This window comes from Alligator sinensis, unplaced genomic scaffold (genome assembly GCF_000455745.1).
Source record: "Alligator sinensis unplaced genomic scaffold, ASM45574v1 scaffold370_1, whole genome shotgun sequence".
Lineage (NCBI taxonomy): Eukaryota > Metazoa > Chordata > Crocodylia > Alligatoridae > Alligator > Alligator sinensis.
The window spans coordinates 614,783-632,033 of record NW_005842128.1 but is presented as its reverse complement, the minus strand read 5'-3'; the positions used below and the strand labels follow the sequence as shown (position 1 = coordinate 632,033).

General features: G+C 42.3%; 1 protein-coding gene across 6 annotated transcripts in view; it reads left to right on the top strand.

Annotated features, from left to right (window-relative positions):
* The window catches only part of DIP2C (disco interacting protein 2 homolog C), a 203,134-nt gene extending 189,695 nt beyond the window's left edge, over positions 1-13,439 (top strand). For 5 of the 6 annotated variants that reach the window (XM_025205760.1, XM_025205758.1, XM_025205757.1 and 2 more), the window contains 2 exons: positions 1,378-1,501; positions 10,225-13,439. In XM_025205760.1, the coding sequence (XP_025061545.1) occupies positions 1,378-1,501; positions 10,225-10,477 (377 nt within the window). In that variant the 3' untranslated portion in view covers positions 10,478-13,439. The remainder of the gene's footprint in view (positions 1-1,377; positions 1,502-10,224) is intronic. The other variant, XR_003094383.1, reaches the window with a different exon arrangement.
* Positions 13,440-17,251: the final 3,812 nt, after the last annotated feature.

The window sequence follows — 17,251 nt, the reverse complement described above, 5'->3', positions numbered from 1 at the left end:
AAAGGTACAAGTTACCATTATTTTGTTTCTATCAGGGAAGCACTGGGTCTTGCTAAGTGCTAATGATATTCCCTGTCTGGCGTGTATATATAAGCAAACAAATACTATAGGGCATAAATATTCATGTGGCTGAAATAATCTGAATTATTATGACTGTTGCGAAATTGGGACTCTAAGCAGAGGCTGGCTAAGATGGTAGATGAGTTTGCCAGCATCATGCCTAGTGAATCAGCGGTGTTTGCAATGCCACCATGAGAACCAGGGTAATCTTCTTGAATAGGAGCTATTGAGTCAAGCTGAATTTGACAGGAGTCTGAAAGCATGTTAATAATTACTAGGCATTAAGGATATTGTCCACTTTCTTATAATACAATCTCCTAAAGGCATTTAATCTTGTGAAACAATTTTGTAGGATTTTCTCATCTTAGATTTTTTTATTTTTTTTTTTTAGCAAGGAAAATGTCATTAAGAAATAGTCCCAGGAGCAGCAGGAGACATTATTCCACAAGGATAGTAATTGCACTTTTTAGTCATAATTTGCAAACAGAATAAATCTCCCCATGAAGAAGCTATCACTAATCTCCCCTCTTCTCCATTTCTCAGCTCCTTTTCCGAGAGACTAGTCTCCATTTCACACAGCACCTGGGAGACGACTTTATTCTGGCTGATGCAGTTGTGCTTTATTGCCACAATATGGCATTTCTCTGTTTAAATCTCTGAATTAATGTAAATCACCATTTATCTGAACTTCAGTTTATTAAATGATATATATCCTCCATGAATAAAATGCAGTAGTTTTATATTAGTCTAAAATCCCCAAAGAAATCTCCCCCCCCAATTGACAAGAATTGTTCTACAAAAGGATTGCTCCTCGATGGCTATGGTTTGTCTTAATCAGTGATTAGGTATCAGGAGCAGACTTGCAACATATGCATCACAGTTAAATACTTGGTGCTTTCAGCATCACAGTGAAATACTTAAAGCTGCTGTAAGGGCACGTTCAAATCCAGAAGGGCCAGTTTCACCCTTTATCCTTATGATGAAAATAAATAGAATAAACCTGATTGTGAAACCCAAAAAGCAAGTTTCTGTCTGCTCCTCAGGAACACTTCATAAAATAGGATGTCTTTGAACTAAACCCACCCCTCCCTCACTTGGTGTACATTGTACTTGGCATAAAATAGTTGTGAACCCACCCTTCACCTTATATTCCATTTTGGTAGTAGTGTATTTATATAAGCTTACAAGTACATTAGCACCCTTGATATTCCAGAATACGCAATACTGTCACTGTTAATATACTGCTAGATGACTATGCATATTCCTATCATTTATGTTGCATAGTAAAGTAATTTCTTGTCCCCTTTTTGTGACTAGAGCGACATGATGCACTTTATGTTGTGGGTGCATTGGATGAAGCCATGGAATTGCGAGGGATGAGGTATCATCCCATTGACATTGAGACCTCAGTAATTAGAGCACACAAGAGCATCACGGAATGGTAAGTGGTGTGATGCCCTGAGTTTGTCATGAGATTTATCTGTGGCTTTGCTTGGCTGGTGCAGTCAGTTCAGGAAAAGTTGTGGTCACTATGTTCATAGAATTTGTAACGCCATCCTAAGTAACAGCCTGGAACCTGGCATAAACACCTTTAAGCAGAACAAACTCTTTCTTTCTGCTTTAAATTACATACAACATGGTTTATGTTTAAAAAAAAAAAATGATGTGAGAGGGATAACGTAGTTTTATTTAAGGAGAGGACCAAGTTGCCCTCAAGGAACTTTGGTAATTTAGCTTATTCCTCCTAGTGGCAATCAGAAGGGAACAAAATAGTGGATCTGTATGTTTTCTCAGGGTTTCACTGAGCAAGCATAATCAAACATGTATTAAGATTAAACAAGCCTGTCATAAAGGCCAAAACTACTATAACTTCATTAATCTAATTAAAAATAAAACAATATGGTGATTAAGCCACGGTCACAATTGACACCAAATCAGTTGATCAATGGGTTAATTATGATATTAGCTCAGATCATCAATTTATTAAATCATTAGGCTAATCCAGCAGATAATCGAATCATGAGGTTGACACAGGAATGAATTGCTTTTCATTAATCCTGCTTCAGGAAATTGTAGCAGGTAGCTGTTTGGCTTTAATTTAAGGGCTGTCTCCCTGCCTCAACCAAGAGAGTTTGTCTCAATGGCAAAATCAATTTAGTTGGTATAGGACATGACCATCCATTTCAGTTTTTGACTGTGAGTAAGGAAGATTGCCCAGAGCAGTAAACTTCACTTGGGTAGTCTTAAGGAAGTACAGAAACTATCATGATCTCTTTGTTCACCGCCTCAAAGTTGCACCACAGTTTCTTCTTAAATGTTACTATTGTAGTAGTTAATATTCTCCCCTACTTATTCCTCAACATAGAGCATGTGAGTTTACCAGGTGATCTCAGGATGCAGGTTATTACCAAGCAATACATACTGCTCATAATAGACAACCTCAGATAATGTTTCCTGTGAGCAGGGCCATCCTGCCCTATCCTGTGAAACCTGCGCCCGCAGGGGGTCCCGCAGCCAAGGGCCCCCTACATCTGGCCACTCGCCATCACCTGCCCCCCCCCCTGCCACTGATGCTGCTGGTTTCACTTCTGGCTGCTCGCTACCCCTTCCCTCCACCGCCACCGCCAGCTTCTTCACGTCGGGGGGGCCCCAAAACTATTTCTTACAGGGGTCCTCAAAAAATTGTGGGCCAGCCCTGCCGGTGAGAGCTGAGGAGGTATTTCACTGATTAAGAGGCAGACTCAGGGTTTACATCTAGGAAATTATTAATGGCATTGTTTCCCTAGGAGAGATCCAAACACATCTTCAATCCGCACATTTATACCTAATGGAACTAGGAGGAATCCTTCTCTCCAGAGAAACAGAAAACAGAAAAAAGGATAAATAATATTTTTCATGACCTTGTCATCTTTAACTCATGTGTCTGCAGTTACTAGATGTAGGTGAAGGTCTGGTCAAGCAAAGACATCGGCAAGGGCAGTTGCAGACCACTCAGGATGGTATAGCCAGTGCTTTCTCCTAGGTGGTCTAGGGAACTAACTAGGATGTGAAGGATTATGTGGATGGTCCAAGAGAGCACCCAGTCCCTTCTGCCTTTTACAGTGAGCAGCTTTTGCTTATAGTGCTGCAGGCACTACCTTTGAAGCTTTTAAACCAAATAAATGTTACGTATACCTTGGATGAATGTCAGTATGGTTCACTTCCTGTTTCTGGCCTACGGATCATATGGAATATCTTACTTAAAGTTACCATTTCTTAAAAGAATCCAGTGACAAATGGTTGAGATAATTCTCACCAACCCCCTGCTCACAGGAAGCTGCTGTCAGCCTTCGGCTTGGGTAAAACGATATGGAACCTGCTCCCGATGACAAAGGCTAATTATGGGCTTGAGCCATGTCTTGAAAAAAACTTATGGCTTAGTTTCATCCATGCCCTCATCCATTCTCTTTCATTTACCCAGCACTTTGGAAATGTTATTACCCTAAAACAGATTGTTTTCTTCAAGCAACAAAATTAGGAAAGTAAAATTAGGAAGTAGGCAAGATGCTTTGAGACCTTAAATGCCACTTAAGAGAAGGCCAGTGAAGTTTGTCGGGCCAAAATCCTTAAATTGGGCTACAGTTATATTACTTTCATGAAGTCTGTACTTTCCATTACTGTGCCAGCAGCACCATAATGAGCCACACCACACAGAAGATTATTCTATACACATGCTGCATCCTGAACTGGTGGTATAACCATTTTAGGGCAATCCCACACACGTTGTCAGTCAATGCACTTAGGCTTTCAGATTCCCCAAATCCTACAATCAAGCCAAAGAGGTATTTTATGGACCTCTTGAAGACCACTCTATCAGACATGTTCTCTCTTTTGAATCTCCCAGGAAAACAGTTCCTCTCAGGAAGACGCTAGATCATTTTGTATGAATGGAAATTCCTACACACACACTTTCAAGGTTGAAGACAAAATTTTTGAGTATGCGCTACCTCAGCAATCTGAGAAGGAAAAATAGAACTCCCCAGCAAACTAAAATGCAAGACTTTGGGTTAAGGGTCCATTCTTATAACAAACTACAGAGGTAAACCCCAATAATTACTAGCACCCTAACTCTACCTAGAATAGTTACAGAAATAGATTATGTTGAAAAATATTACATAAATACTGTTAGCCTTTTCTGACCCAAGCAGTTAACTGAAATTTGAGGTCTTGCAAGTTGTTTTGTGAACGTTTTCCTCCCCTGTATGGAGGAGAAATCAATGATAGAATCAGGTATTTCTTTCTTGCAACCCTGTATATAAATCAACCTCACATTTTCAAGTTCAATTTTAGGAGGTAGTTTTTTTTTCCCATGAATATAAATTGATAACAACAGATAAAAACCTTGACCTGCTGTTAGCCTTACAAATTCCTGGAGATTCAAATAAAGTAAATAAAGGACCAAAAGTGTTAAATGCACTAGAATATATGAACAAAAATTTGACTGAAAAATTCTGACTTGGTATTTTTGTTGCATGTACACAAAGGTTGCAAGTACAAAGGTCAGGATTGTAGGGGATTTGATTGTAGGTCAGTGATGCATATAAATGATGCAGCGTTCCTTTGGAGGGAAGAAGGGTAGATAAACAGTCTTCTTAACCTTGAACAACTGAAATCTGTATTTTTGCTTACAAGTCCAAACCAGTGATCTGCCTAAAAGCTCTTAGCTTTTCTCAGGGGCACTATCTGAGTGCTTTGTTTTTATTACCTTTGGCTTTTTTTTGCCTATTTCTTTCGCAGCTACTCTTGTCTTTCTGCCTGCTCTTCACAGACACACATACTTTCACCAAAACAATAGTCATAACACCCTTCTGTTCATACATATCTTGCCCATTATGGGTGCATTTACTGCGCAGTAACTAAAGTCAGTCCCAAGTCAGTCCATACACGCAGCGTTACTGCGCAGTAAGGCATCTAGGCATGTGTTATTGTGCAGTAACTAATTGGGTGTAAATTTGATGCTTGCATGATGCAGGTATCAAATTTACACCCAAGTCAGCACAAGTCACCATAGTTACTGTGCAGTACAGGCATGCAGATGTAGATGCGTGCCCATACCATACTGCACAGTAATTTTCGGTTACTGCACAGTAACCTAAATTACTGCATAGTAAATGTGCACGTGCAGACATGCCCTATCTTACTTGGGTCATTATGACATATCACATACTTTAGGTGAAAGCTGTTATTGTTTCAACTGCCTGGATCCATAGGGAAATTGAGTGATTTCTTACAAATAGTTTAAATAAAAGGGTATGTTTATGCCCAATCCATAAAGCTGTTTTCACACTTCATCCTAATTTTTTCTGTGCTGGCTTGGATGCTTTTCAGGAGGTGCCACTTGGGATTTGGTTCATAACACAATTGTCCAACATTTATTTGTAGACAATTTCTCTGGTTATTTTGAAATGTCTCTTTTTCCCTTTGACATATTCAAGTAATTTAAAATCCTACTGTGGGCATCTCTATTTTAACATGTCTTACAGAAGCCAGAGTAGGGGGTCACCTTAGTGGTTCAGAGAGGCCTAAGGTTTCATAGGCAACAGCCTACTTTGTCAGATAGCATCTGTTGCCTACAAAAGCTTATGTCTCTGAACCAATTAGTTTCTAAGGGCATCTTTACACATGCTCCAGGGCTGCGGGAGGGAGGGTGCTTTAGAGTGGCTCTCGGGAGCCGCTCTAATTAAAGTGCCTGCAGCATCTCATATATTCAGTGTCCTGCACTTCAAAATGGCAGTGGGGGTGCTTTAACTAAAGCTTGTTGAACTAGCATTAGTTAAAGCGCCCCTGGCACCATTTTGAAGCATGGGGACACTGAATACACAAGATGCCAAGGCTGCTGAAGCATGCTAATTATTCGAGTTTGCTCCAAATCTGATGTGATTATAGCACATCAGAGCAGGCATCCCACATGTCGACAAGCACCCTAAGCTCCTATGCTGCCCTGCCTTCTGTCTGGTTTCAGAATAACATAGCTAAGCATTAGGCCTGTGCGAAGCGGCAGGTATTTGCTTCGGATTCGGATTTGGCTGATTCGGAGGGACAGTGGTTCGATTCGGTGATTCAAGTCGCTGTCCTGATTTGATTCAGCCAATTCGGATCCGAAGATTCAGAGCTGATCTGGAGATTTGGCCATAGACTAAACAGGCAGCAGTCCTCAATGCTGGACACAGCTGCCTTCAGCTGGTAAATCTGTTGTGGTGGTCAGAGGGGGGAGGGAAGGGCGTGGCGGGGTGGGCAGATCAACGCCCCCACGGCGAGGGAGGGATTGGGGCTGGGGCTGGGACAAGCTGCCCAGCCAGGGCAGGGGGGCCTAGGCCTAGGGGAGGGGAAGGGTGTTAGGGTTAGGGTCTGGGAGGGCATGTGCCCCCGGATCTGTGCGGGGTGGGCCAGGCCAGGCTGCACTCCAGACAGGTGGCAGAAGGTACTATGAGCAGGGGCTATGCCCTCTCGCTGCTCGCCCAGCTTCTCTGTGCCTCCCAGACAAGCTGTGGCTTTGCCCTGGATGGGCGAACAGTGGCAGGGCATGGAGGCAGATGCATGCACCCAGATTGGAGAGGGGCCGGTGGCAGGGGCTATGGGGAATTTTATGGTGGCTGCAGCCCTCCCATATCCCCCACTCCACTGTGCTCTGTGGGGTGGATGGAGCCAGAGCTGTGCTCCAGGCTGTGGCTGGGGCTGGCCACCCAGAACACAGCCCTGTGTCTACCCGCCCTGCGGAGCACAGCCCAGCAGCGGGCAGCTGGGCTTAGCCTCCCAGAGCACAGCCTGGCCCAGCCTGCCCCACACAGATCTGGGGGCACATGTCTGCTTCCATGCCTTCCTGGACCAGGGGTGCACAGTGGGGGGAGCCCCCTCCCCGAGTCCCACACCCCCCACCCCAGCTGGGCAGTATGTTGCAGCCACAATCCCTCCATCACTGGGGGGGTGTTGATCTGCCCCCCCTTAACTCCCCTCTCCACCCCCCACAACAGACTTACCAGCTGGAGGCAGCTGTGTCCAGCCTGGTGAAGACTGCTGCCTGTTTAGTCTATGGCCAAATTTCTAAATTGGCACCAAATCTTTTCTGAATCAATTCAGAGGCTTCCAATTCAATTCGCACCTTTTAATTGGTCTCCCAGTTTGATTTGGATTCGGAGATTCGGCCCCCAAATCGTGCCGAATCTCCTTCAAATCGATCGGCTACGAAGCTTTGCACAGCCATACTAAGCACCTCTAATAACATATCTTGAGAACAAGAGTGGCACTGAAATCCATTTCCATCTCAATGTCTTACTGTGATGTCTTGCATTGTCGTAGGCCAACTTTATATTTTTAAAAATGGCTTTAATAATGCAAGATACCTTCACAAATTATGTATGTGTGTAATGTGATTAACAGGGAGTGCTGCCTCATTTAAACTTCTGCCCCTTGAATGAGGAACAGAGCATGTATTTTCCTGGAATTTGCAAGGAAAGGGTTTTTCACTCAGTGCATAATGACAGACTATATAAACCTTCATGAGGTTTTGGGATGATTTGAAGAACATCATCGCAGCCCGCTTCCTACTGGAGTATTATAGCTACTTATTTACGATTCCTGCAAAATATAGCGCGGTGGAATACAGCTGCTTTTCTGGAAGTAGTAGTTTCTACTCAAATCTTTGGCTTTTCTTGCAGTTGCCTAATGTGCAACCTTCCTGGGCTTCTAATTTTTCTCAGCTCAAGAATTTTAGAAGGGAATCTAGTCACACACCCACATATGTCTGCAAGTACAACTCCACTATCAAGTATAAATATAATATGATCTTTGATTGTGTGGAGAGGTGTCAGCAATGGCTCCTTATAGTTGTATTTGAAATGAGACCCTAGCATCCTAACCTCAATTATCAGTTTTTACTTATTAGCTGGGGGGAAAAAAGATGTCATGGAATTTTTACGATTGCATTGAAAATGTTCCTTAGTAATGCAGCTACTTAAGGTTTAACTTTGGAGGTTGGGTGGTGTTGTTATTAAAAAAGCTGTAATAAATTAAAGTAGAATTGGGCCCTTCCCTGCATTCCATGAGTCAGTGATTGTGGTGCAAAGAACATGGCCAGATATGAAAGCTAAATCTTTTCCATGGCCTGGATCTGGTGGAAAAGGTGACGCCCTTAATTTTGCCACTTTCACTTGCCTCTTCAATAAAAGGAGGGGAGGTTGCAAGCAAAAACATGAATCTTAAACCAAAACTAGTAAGTAGCCCAAACCTCAGTCATTCTGGCTGTTCCAGTCAGAAGGAAAAACTATCCATTTATAATGTACAAAGTTCTGTTTCCCTAAATACAGCAGGAAACAGACTGAACACTATGGCTTTATTCACAGTACTGAACCACTTTTCCAATCAACGGTTAGGACAAACACTGTTAGCTTTTATCAGGGCCATGTATCAAGTGTTTGGTATGACTGGCTGGTATTTCCCTGCTGCTGCCTTTTTCATCTTCTGTTCTATTTTGTGAGTCCTAGAATCACAGAATAACAGTAAATGAGGGTTGGAAGGACCTCAGGAGGTCATCTAGTCCAACCCCCTGCTCAAAGCAGGACCATCCCCAACTAGATCACCCCAGTCAAAGCTTTGTGTAGCTGGATCGTAAAAACCTCCAAGGATGGAGCTTCCACCACCTCTGTGGGTAACCTGTTCCAGTGTTTTACTACCCTCCTAGCGAGAGAAGTCTTCCTAATATCTAACCTAAACTTCCCTTGTTGCAGCTTGAGACCATTGCTCCTTGTTTTGTCATCTGCCACCTCTGGCCCCATCCTCTTTCGAACCCTCTTTCAGGTAGTTGAGGGCTGCTATTTAATCTCCTCTGTCTCCTCTTCTCTAAACTAAATAAGCCCAGTTCCCTCAGTCTTTCCTCAGAAGGCATGTCCCCCAGCCCCTTACCATTTTTGTTGCCCTCCACTGGACCCTCTCTAGTTTGTCCACATCCTTTTTGGGGGGCCCAAAACGGAACACAGGACTCCGGATGTGGCCTCACCAGTGCTGAATAGAGGGGACTAATCAATTCCCGTGACCTACTGGCAACACACCTACTAATGCAGCCCAGTATGCCCAGCCAGTAAGCCTGTACTGGTGCATGGAATTCTTCTGTCCTAAGTGCAGGACTTTGCACTTGTCCGTGTTGAACCTCATGAGATTTGTTTTGGCCCAATCTTCAGCAGACATAGAAGGCTTCACAAAATAATACAGAGATAAACCCTTCCACTCATAGGTCCATGTTGTTTCTGGGTAATGACATGTATTATTTTAGCCTCCTAGTTCCACAAGTAAGTTCAGCTGTTTCTTACAACCATCCTAAATAAGAGGCAGCAATTACACCTTCTAGTTTCAATGAGGTTTAGCTCAACGCCTACGGAGTAAAGGCAGAGTCAACCCAACTATTTATGTTTCTACCTACAAATGAGTTCTCCATCACTGTTCATGACCTGTGTTAGTCACGTTGTGAGAAAGGCAGCCAGGAAGTAGAACACATTTTAAAGCACCCGTTGTAAAGGAAACTGGGCGCTGGTCAGACCGCAGTTGGAGTACTGCATGCAGTTTTGGGCGCCACACTTCAAGAGGGATGCGGATAACCTGGAGAGGGTCCAGAGAAGGGCCACTCGTATGGTTAAGGGCTTGCAGGCCAAGCCCTATGAGGAGAGACTGGGATACCTGGACCGCTTCAGCCTCCGCAAAAGAAGGTTGAGAGGTGACCTTGTGGCTGCCTATAAGTTCATCACGGGGGCACAGAAGGGAATTGGTGAGGTTTTATTCACCAAGGCGCCCCCGGGGGTTACAAGAAATAATGGCCACAAGGTAGCAGAGAGCAGATTTAGACTGGACATTAGGAAGAACTTCTTCACAGTTTGAGTGGCCAAGGTCTGGAACGGGCTCCCAAGGGAGGTGGTGCTCTCCCCTACCCTGGGGGTCTTCAACAGGAGGTTAGATAGGCATCTAGCTGGGGTCATCTAACCCCAGCACTCTTCCCTGCCTATGCAGGGGGTCGGACTCGATGATCTATTGAGGTCCCTTCCGACCCTAGCATCTATGAATCTATGAAACGTTAAAAGATTAGACTTGGTGTAAAACTGGCCAATTGAACATCTAATAATATTTTTTCTTATGTTCTAGTGCGGTGTTTACCTGGACAAATTTATTGGTTGTCGTAGTTGAGCTGGATGGATCAGAGCAAGAAGCCTTGGACCTGGTTCCATTAGTAACCAATGTGGTCCTGGAAGAACACTATCTAATTGTAGGGGTGGTGGTGGTGGTGGACATTGGTGTAATTCCTATCAACTCCCGTGGAGAGAAACAACGTATGCACCTACGAGATGGATTCTTGGCAGACCAGCTAGATCCCATCTATGTGGCCTACAACATGTAGTCTTGTATCTTAAGGCTTCCATGGACTTGACTATAGATGTATAAAATTTTTTGGTGTCCACTAAAAAATGTGCAGATAAGAGGGTGACACTCATCAGAATGGAACTGTTACTATTATGACTTTTCAAAGCAGTCATGATTGGCAGGAAATAAAATGTGAAATGTTTTCTTTTACCACTAAATTTTAGCACAGAAGGACTATGGGATACTGCCCTTCAGTTGGTTGGAAAAGCCCATTTTAGATTTTTTTTTGCTTATTGGATGATACTGCTTTCTGAGTAAATGTGGCTTTGTATTTTACGTTAAGTAAGCTGAAGTAGCTAATTTTTTTATTCTGCCCTCCAAGTGGATTCATTTTAACAATTTACATACTATGACAAAGAATTGTTTTGTTCACTTGTCTTTAATGTGTCATAAAAAGCTGAAAAACACAGATCCGTTACTAATTTAAGCCATTTTAGATCCCACGTCTTAGAAAACTACATAGAGGTACGAGGAAACTACCCAAAATAGCACCTTCCAATTAGAGGTTTAGCAGCTTTCTCTGTCAGAGAGGCAGAAAGCACAAAGGCTAAAGAGCCTTTGATGTTAGTGTTAGAATGGAAGAAATTTATAAATAAGGTGTATTTCGGCAAAGAACTTGCAAATATCTTTGTACTAAACTAAAAAGATAAAATAAGTTAACTACTTCTTCTGTAATTATGTACAAAACATTTAATTTATTTTGATCTCTTTAGAAGTATAAAAGAGAAAAAACATTCAAGAATATTAAACTCTTGTAATGTTTGCTAATATAAAAACAAAGTGTTGTATTATCTTGAGTGGATAGTATCACATCAAATATATATATATGAAATATAAATTCACTAATGACAAAAGATTTTAAAGTTTAAAATGCAGTACTTGTCACTTGCATGGTGTCTCCCACTGTAGATAATCAAATGTTACTCACAAATTTTTTGAGAGAAAGCAATCCTGGATTGCTAAGTATCCCTGTCTAAAAAGTCCTCTAGATACCAGCAAGTGGAATTATTGCTGCCTTTAAGGCAGTGTGATGAATTTAAGACTAAAAATGCACTACAACAGTTTTTTTTTTCTTTGCCATGGAGGCAACAATAAATATTTGTGCTGGCATGTGCATACACTTGTTAGACTTTAGAAAAGGCAGGTTGAAGAATAGCACTGTTTTCTAGCTGCATAACTTTGTTGCACAATTTTTTTCATCATTTCAGTTGATGTTTTTGTTGTGATAAGGAAAAGTTTTGGTGGTTATTTGCACAGAGTTATCAATATGCCTCTCAGCTGGTCCATGTAGGTTGGTGGCCAACCCATCCAGTTTACACTTGTAGAAAACTATTGTTTTGGACTTTAATTTTCTCCCTACTGGAATATAGCGTGTAGTCACTCCGACGGATTTGGCACAAATTGTGTATCTGCTAACGAGTCCCCAAGTGAACTAACAGAGGAACCGAACTGCCTGTTTTAAGGAATCATGACCCATAGTCTCAGATCTGCGGCCACTGACAGTGAAGAGTAGGAAAACATGAATCACAGCTGCCTTTATTTTACCTCCTTTGAATAAAAGAGACCTTCACTTTCCAGTTCCATTGGTTTTTTTTTTCTTCCTTCCTTTGTAGCCTTCATAGTTTCTTCATTCCTTTGTAACCAAGTTGACCTGTGTGTGATCAAGAGTGGGATTTATCAGCAGCAGTCCAAGAATGCTTTTCTTATTGTCCAGAATATGTTCATGTGCTGGCTCTCATTACGGGATATGCATGACCAAGATTGTTGCAGGACAAATGCAGTCATTTTTATAACGTGTCTAAGGGACACATTTTGTCTGCCTTTGCAGAATACGTACGGCAACGGAGCCCTGGTAGTGATAGTTTTGTTTGGCTTCTCAGAATCAGTGCTGGTTGTTTGAAATCTTTTTAAAAGGTAGGGATATTTTAGTCTGCATGTACAATACAGAGCACCTTACCATGTCAGACTTGCTTTATTTCAGACCGCCCTTTCAGAGTTCACTGTCCTGTGAATATTTCTACTCATGCTCTAAAGATCAATCCTCTATTCCATCAGACTCATTTTCTGCTCCCTAAAAAGAATAAAAACCTGTTCTTAATGGCAAGTTGTTGTAAGGCTTCAGACCAAATGCTGATTGATTACAAACATAATTGCAGTGTGTGAACTAACTTGTGAAGTCCTGCTATTGCTGATCTCAGTACTGCAAAACAAATTTAGCTGTCATTTAAAGCATCACTTTAACCTTCACCAAGCCAACTTTCCATTCATAGAGGGAAAAGAACTGCAATGCAGTTGTGGAACGCAGTTAATAACAGATCTCTTCTGCAACCTGTCATCTGTGGTTGTTAACTTCTGAGTTAAGAGAAATGATAAACTGAGCTTCTAGTTTTATTGTGCAAGCAAAAGGAAGGAAACACTTAAGTACCATCAGACTGAGCAATAAAGAAGGATTGTTCTGTATTAGAAATTGTACTGTAGATAAACCATTCATGAGAATGTATAAAATGTTTGTCTTGTGACCTTGTGCTTTTGAAGTCAGACAAAACCATGTAATCAACTTGATGCACATGCACAGAAAGAGGGTACACAATGAACATTTAAACACAAAACTAATCAAACAGGAGCAGATTCCTCATGGTGCTTGTTTATTATATATATTTAATCCTGCTTGACACTTTACCCAAGGGAAGACTGTCCCTTTTATCAGTTGAATGTTAGCAGCGTTATTTCATAGAGTGTGGTGACTGGTTAGAGAAATTCATGTAACTCAGCCAATCACAGTTTCAAACAAAAATTTTTATGTGCAAAGGACAGCAACCTTCTTGTATGTTAAACCACCAGTACGCTTTGTACATCTGTGATAACGCCTGTTTTATATTCAAATGAACAAATAAAAGCTTTTATTTTTGTTGCTCTGAAAATATCAGTTTCTTAATTAGTCATCTAAATGAAGCTTGCTGGAGCTGCCTGGGCTCCACAGAAGAACACTGATAGCTATATTGTAATTTTATTTTGTTTACCTCTTGTTGCATAATTTATTAGTACAGATCATTATACTTTTACCAATGTTTAAATACTGGTGTGGGCATTTATTGCTAACAGACTTTCGTATGGCAACAAATGTTTTTTGTGAAATGTTTTTTTTTTTAATTCTTTTTAATATATTTAAATATACTGTTCACATTTTTGCTGAAAGTGTAAAGATTATTGTAAGCTTGGTAACATTTTGTGAGAAGCAATAACAAGCATTAATACTGTAAAACTCCTCAAATTTGTCACTTATCACTTCTGTTGCAAGGGATTGCTACTGGCATATTTCAAATAAGTTACTTAAGTTATTCACCCAAGTGTTAAATCTTCCCTCGAGTTTTAGGGCACAGTGTCAGACTATGGTACTTGGGTAGCCGGTATCTGTGAAACGCATAAGGACAGCATTTGCTTTAAACAGTTCGTAGGTTTTAGATATCTCGCTGTAGTCCTAAAAACGATGCAGGACCTGTTCCAGGTGGTTCTTTCCAGGAATTACGTGGTTCTGAAGAGCCAATAAACCAACTGCTAGTTCTTGTATTGTCAGCAACTTCCAGCATCCTTTGCTCAGCCCTAATTTTTAACCTCCTTCTTCAGCTGTGACTTCAAAGCAGTGCTTTTCAACCTTTACAGACTCAAGGCACCCCTTGTTAGACCCCTTCTTAAACTCGAGGCACCCCTTAGAAAATGCCAGCTCGTAGTTTTCGTTTGGTCTTTTTTTACTACAGAAAACTAACAGAGCAATTCTTCTGTTGCAAAGGACACGGACAGACCACAACAGGGCAGACTGGTTTTCATACTGTGAACGTCTATAGGAAATCTCTGGGTTGATCTTGTGAGTCACATTTGCATACACTGCACACAGCGCTAACGTTGTGTGGCACCCTGGTTGAGAACCACCACCTTAATGGAAGAAGCATGTTGGCCTGTATTGTGATGGGTGGCCTGGGCAGGTTACGCTCAGTTTCCAAGTGTCCAGTTTCGTAAAGAAGAAATCCATCTCGGCAGAGGAGCCAAGGACTGCAGACACGAGCATGGACAGTTAAGCAGCCTTCCTTCTTTGGGAGAAGTCCTTGTGGCTGTACAAGGATGTGGGAGTGATCCTGGCCCTCCTGTGCTGCGTGCATTGGAGAACATTTGCCCAAAAGCCCAATGTTTCCGAGGTGAGGAGGGTGGTGGCTCAGAATAGCATCAGCAAATAACTATGGGGAGGGATTTAAAACATAAAGAAAAATGAAGTGCAACTTTGGAAAGTGGCTTAAATTTAAAAGGTAAAGGGTTAAATAGGTTGGTAGCGTAATTTCATTTTGTTGAAACAAAGCATTGCAGTCGGGCGTGAAACAAATTCTCTTCCAGTTCTTTTCCTTTAGCCTGGAAACGCTACCAAAAGCTTCCATTACCCAGCTGAGCTCTAGTGTTCGCTCCGTCCTTCTCCAGTAAAACGAGCACGCTTCCTTCTCCAAGGCTTTTCCACTCACTCCCTTCTCAGGAACATTACACTAACACTGCTGGCAAACAGTTCTCACAACAGCAGCCTCATGTCCTATAGTGAATTAGTAACGTCAAGGTCTTGAGGGCCAGCACCTCAGCCTTTTACACCCTGCTCTTATCCATTAGTTTCCATGCCGTTTTTGTAGTGCACATTCCAGTACTGTAATCAGCATTTAATTACAGATTAACCACACCTCCCTGCCGTTTATTGCAAAGCACGGCGCTAGCCAAATCAGTAACAGAAGCAACCGCTGCATTTTGCCAGAAGTGATGCTGATGAGGTTTCTCAAAACCCAAAGTTCACCTGTATTCAGCATGTTGTACACTCAAAAACAAAGTCCATGCCCCAGGGAAGTTACAATAAAGGACAAAAAACAAAGCTGCTGTGAAGTCTAATCCATCTATTACTAGACAATGGTCTAATCCCAAAGGCATGACATTGATTTTATTTAATTTCATGCTTTGGTGGATTGTCGGTGATAGGCTTCATGCATGGAAGTGTCCTGTGGAGGGATATAAATGAGGACGGGGCAGCAGAGGGAAGCGCTGTGAAAAGGAACAGTATGGAAAAGAAGTTCAAGGATGGCTGGAAGAAGTGGTATGTGAGGAGAGAGGTGGACACGGTGTTTTCAATCTTGAGTATGACTTGTAAACATTCATACTGATGTTGAGGGGGAGCAGGTGGAGGGATTTAAAGAAAAGCCTGACTTGACTAGGGACTGCGGCTGTACAACAGCTCAGGTATCTCACTAAAGCTCAGAAAGCTTGACTTCAGGTCCTCAGTGGTATAACTGGGGCAGGACAACAGGGGCAACTGCCCTGGGCTGCAACAAGAATGGGGGACGTGAAAAACTGGTTTTTGCCACAGCCTTGTGATTGTGATAGCAGCAGCAGCTGGAAGTCACCGCTGTCCCCGTGTGCAGCATCCGCCTTGGATGCCCAGCTGCAGGCCCTGCTCTGGAGGTGTGCCATTTGACCCAGCTGTGAATACATACATGCTGCCTAGACTGGGGAGTCAAAGGCAGCTGCATGCAGAGCTGGTCACGTTGCTGCCCCAGAAGGTGGTGTGCTGTCACCATGCTAACCCAACAAGCCATTAGACTCACAATGGACTTTGATGACAAGGTTGGAGAGGCAAGAGGCAGGTGAGGCACAGTACTTAGTACAAAATAGAAACAAAGATGATAAAGCAATAGTGAAGGTAAGACCACGGTTAAGACCTAGACGAAGCCAAAATGTTCATAATCAGGTATCTAAAGCAGGCACCTACATTTATATTTAAATTTCCAGGGGAGAGGACACAGGGAGCTAATAACAGATAGATGTGCACTTATTAAAAAAGTATCAAAATCAACAGCTGCATCCAGGAATTGAAGGATAAAGTTTCTATAATACTGCGTCAGGAAGAGGCTGTGGCATGAGCAGTTTGTGGTGTAAGAGGAGGAATCAGGCCTGCCTTAAGGGAATCAGGGTGAGGACATAAAAATGTAACTTTCTGTAACAATCACCATCAGTGTCGCTCAGTCCCTCTGGTTCATTCAAAATCTCTGTTTTCACCATGATGTCTTGCAAAGAAATGGTCCGGACCTAGACACTTTTGGAGGCTTTTTCCCAAAGTCAGACGGTGGAATTGTACCGTTCCGCTGCATTTAGTACGGCCAGAGGGTGTCATTTACACCTCATCAGCGCAGACACACCAAGCTGAACTAAACGCTTCAGCGATCCCACCTTCTTTATGTACGTGCAAAATGGTGAATGAAGACAATTGTTGGACTCGTGGCCAAATGCATACAGAGACCTTGGTCATCAAAGGTAATAGGAGCTAGGCCCTTCTAGATCAAGGCTAGAGCTGTCTACTAAAGGCCTAAGTAGGTCCATAATCTGTAAAGATAGCAAAAGCATAGTGAAAAACAATTTAGAAAATGTTCTTTTTTTAATGGAAAAGTTATTAGCTGTATTGGGGAGGGGGACTCTTTCTCCATTGGTGTAATGTGGCTGTTATTACGGGGGTTTTAACACAGACTGGAAAATTCGAGTCGCGTCTCTCCCTGCTGTGGAGATGTACATGCTCAGCAGGCTTTCAACTACCATGCTGATTGATAGCAAAATGACAGAGCACATCCAAGATACTGGAATTCTGAATTTCCGAAGAAAATGAATGAAATAAATGAATTTCTCCATTTTCCAATCCCTTCTCAGGCCTCTGTTGCAATAGCTCTGCCTTGCTCAAGAG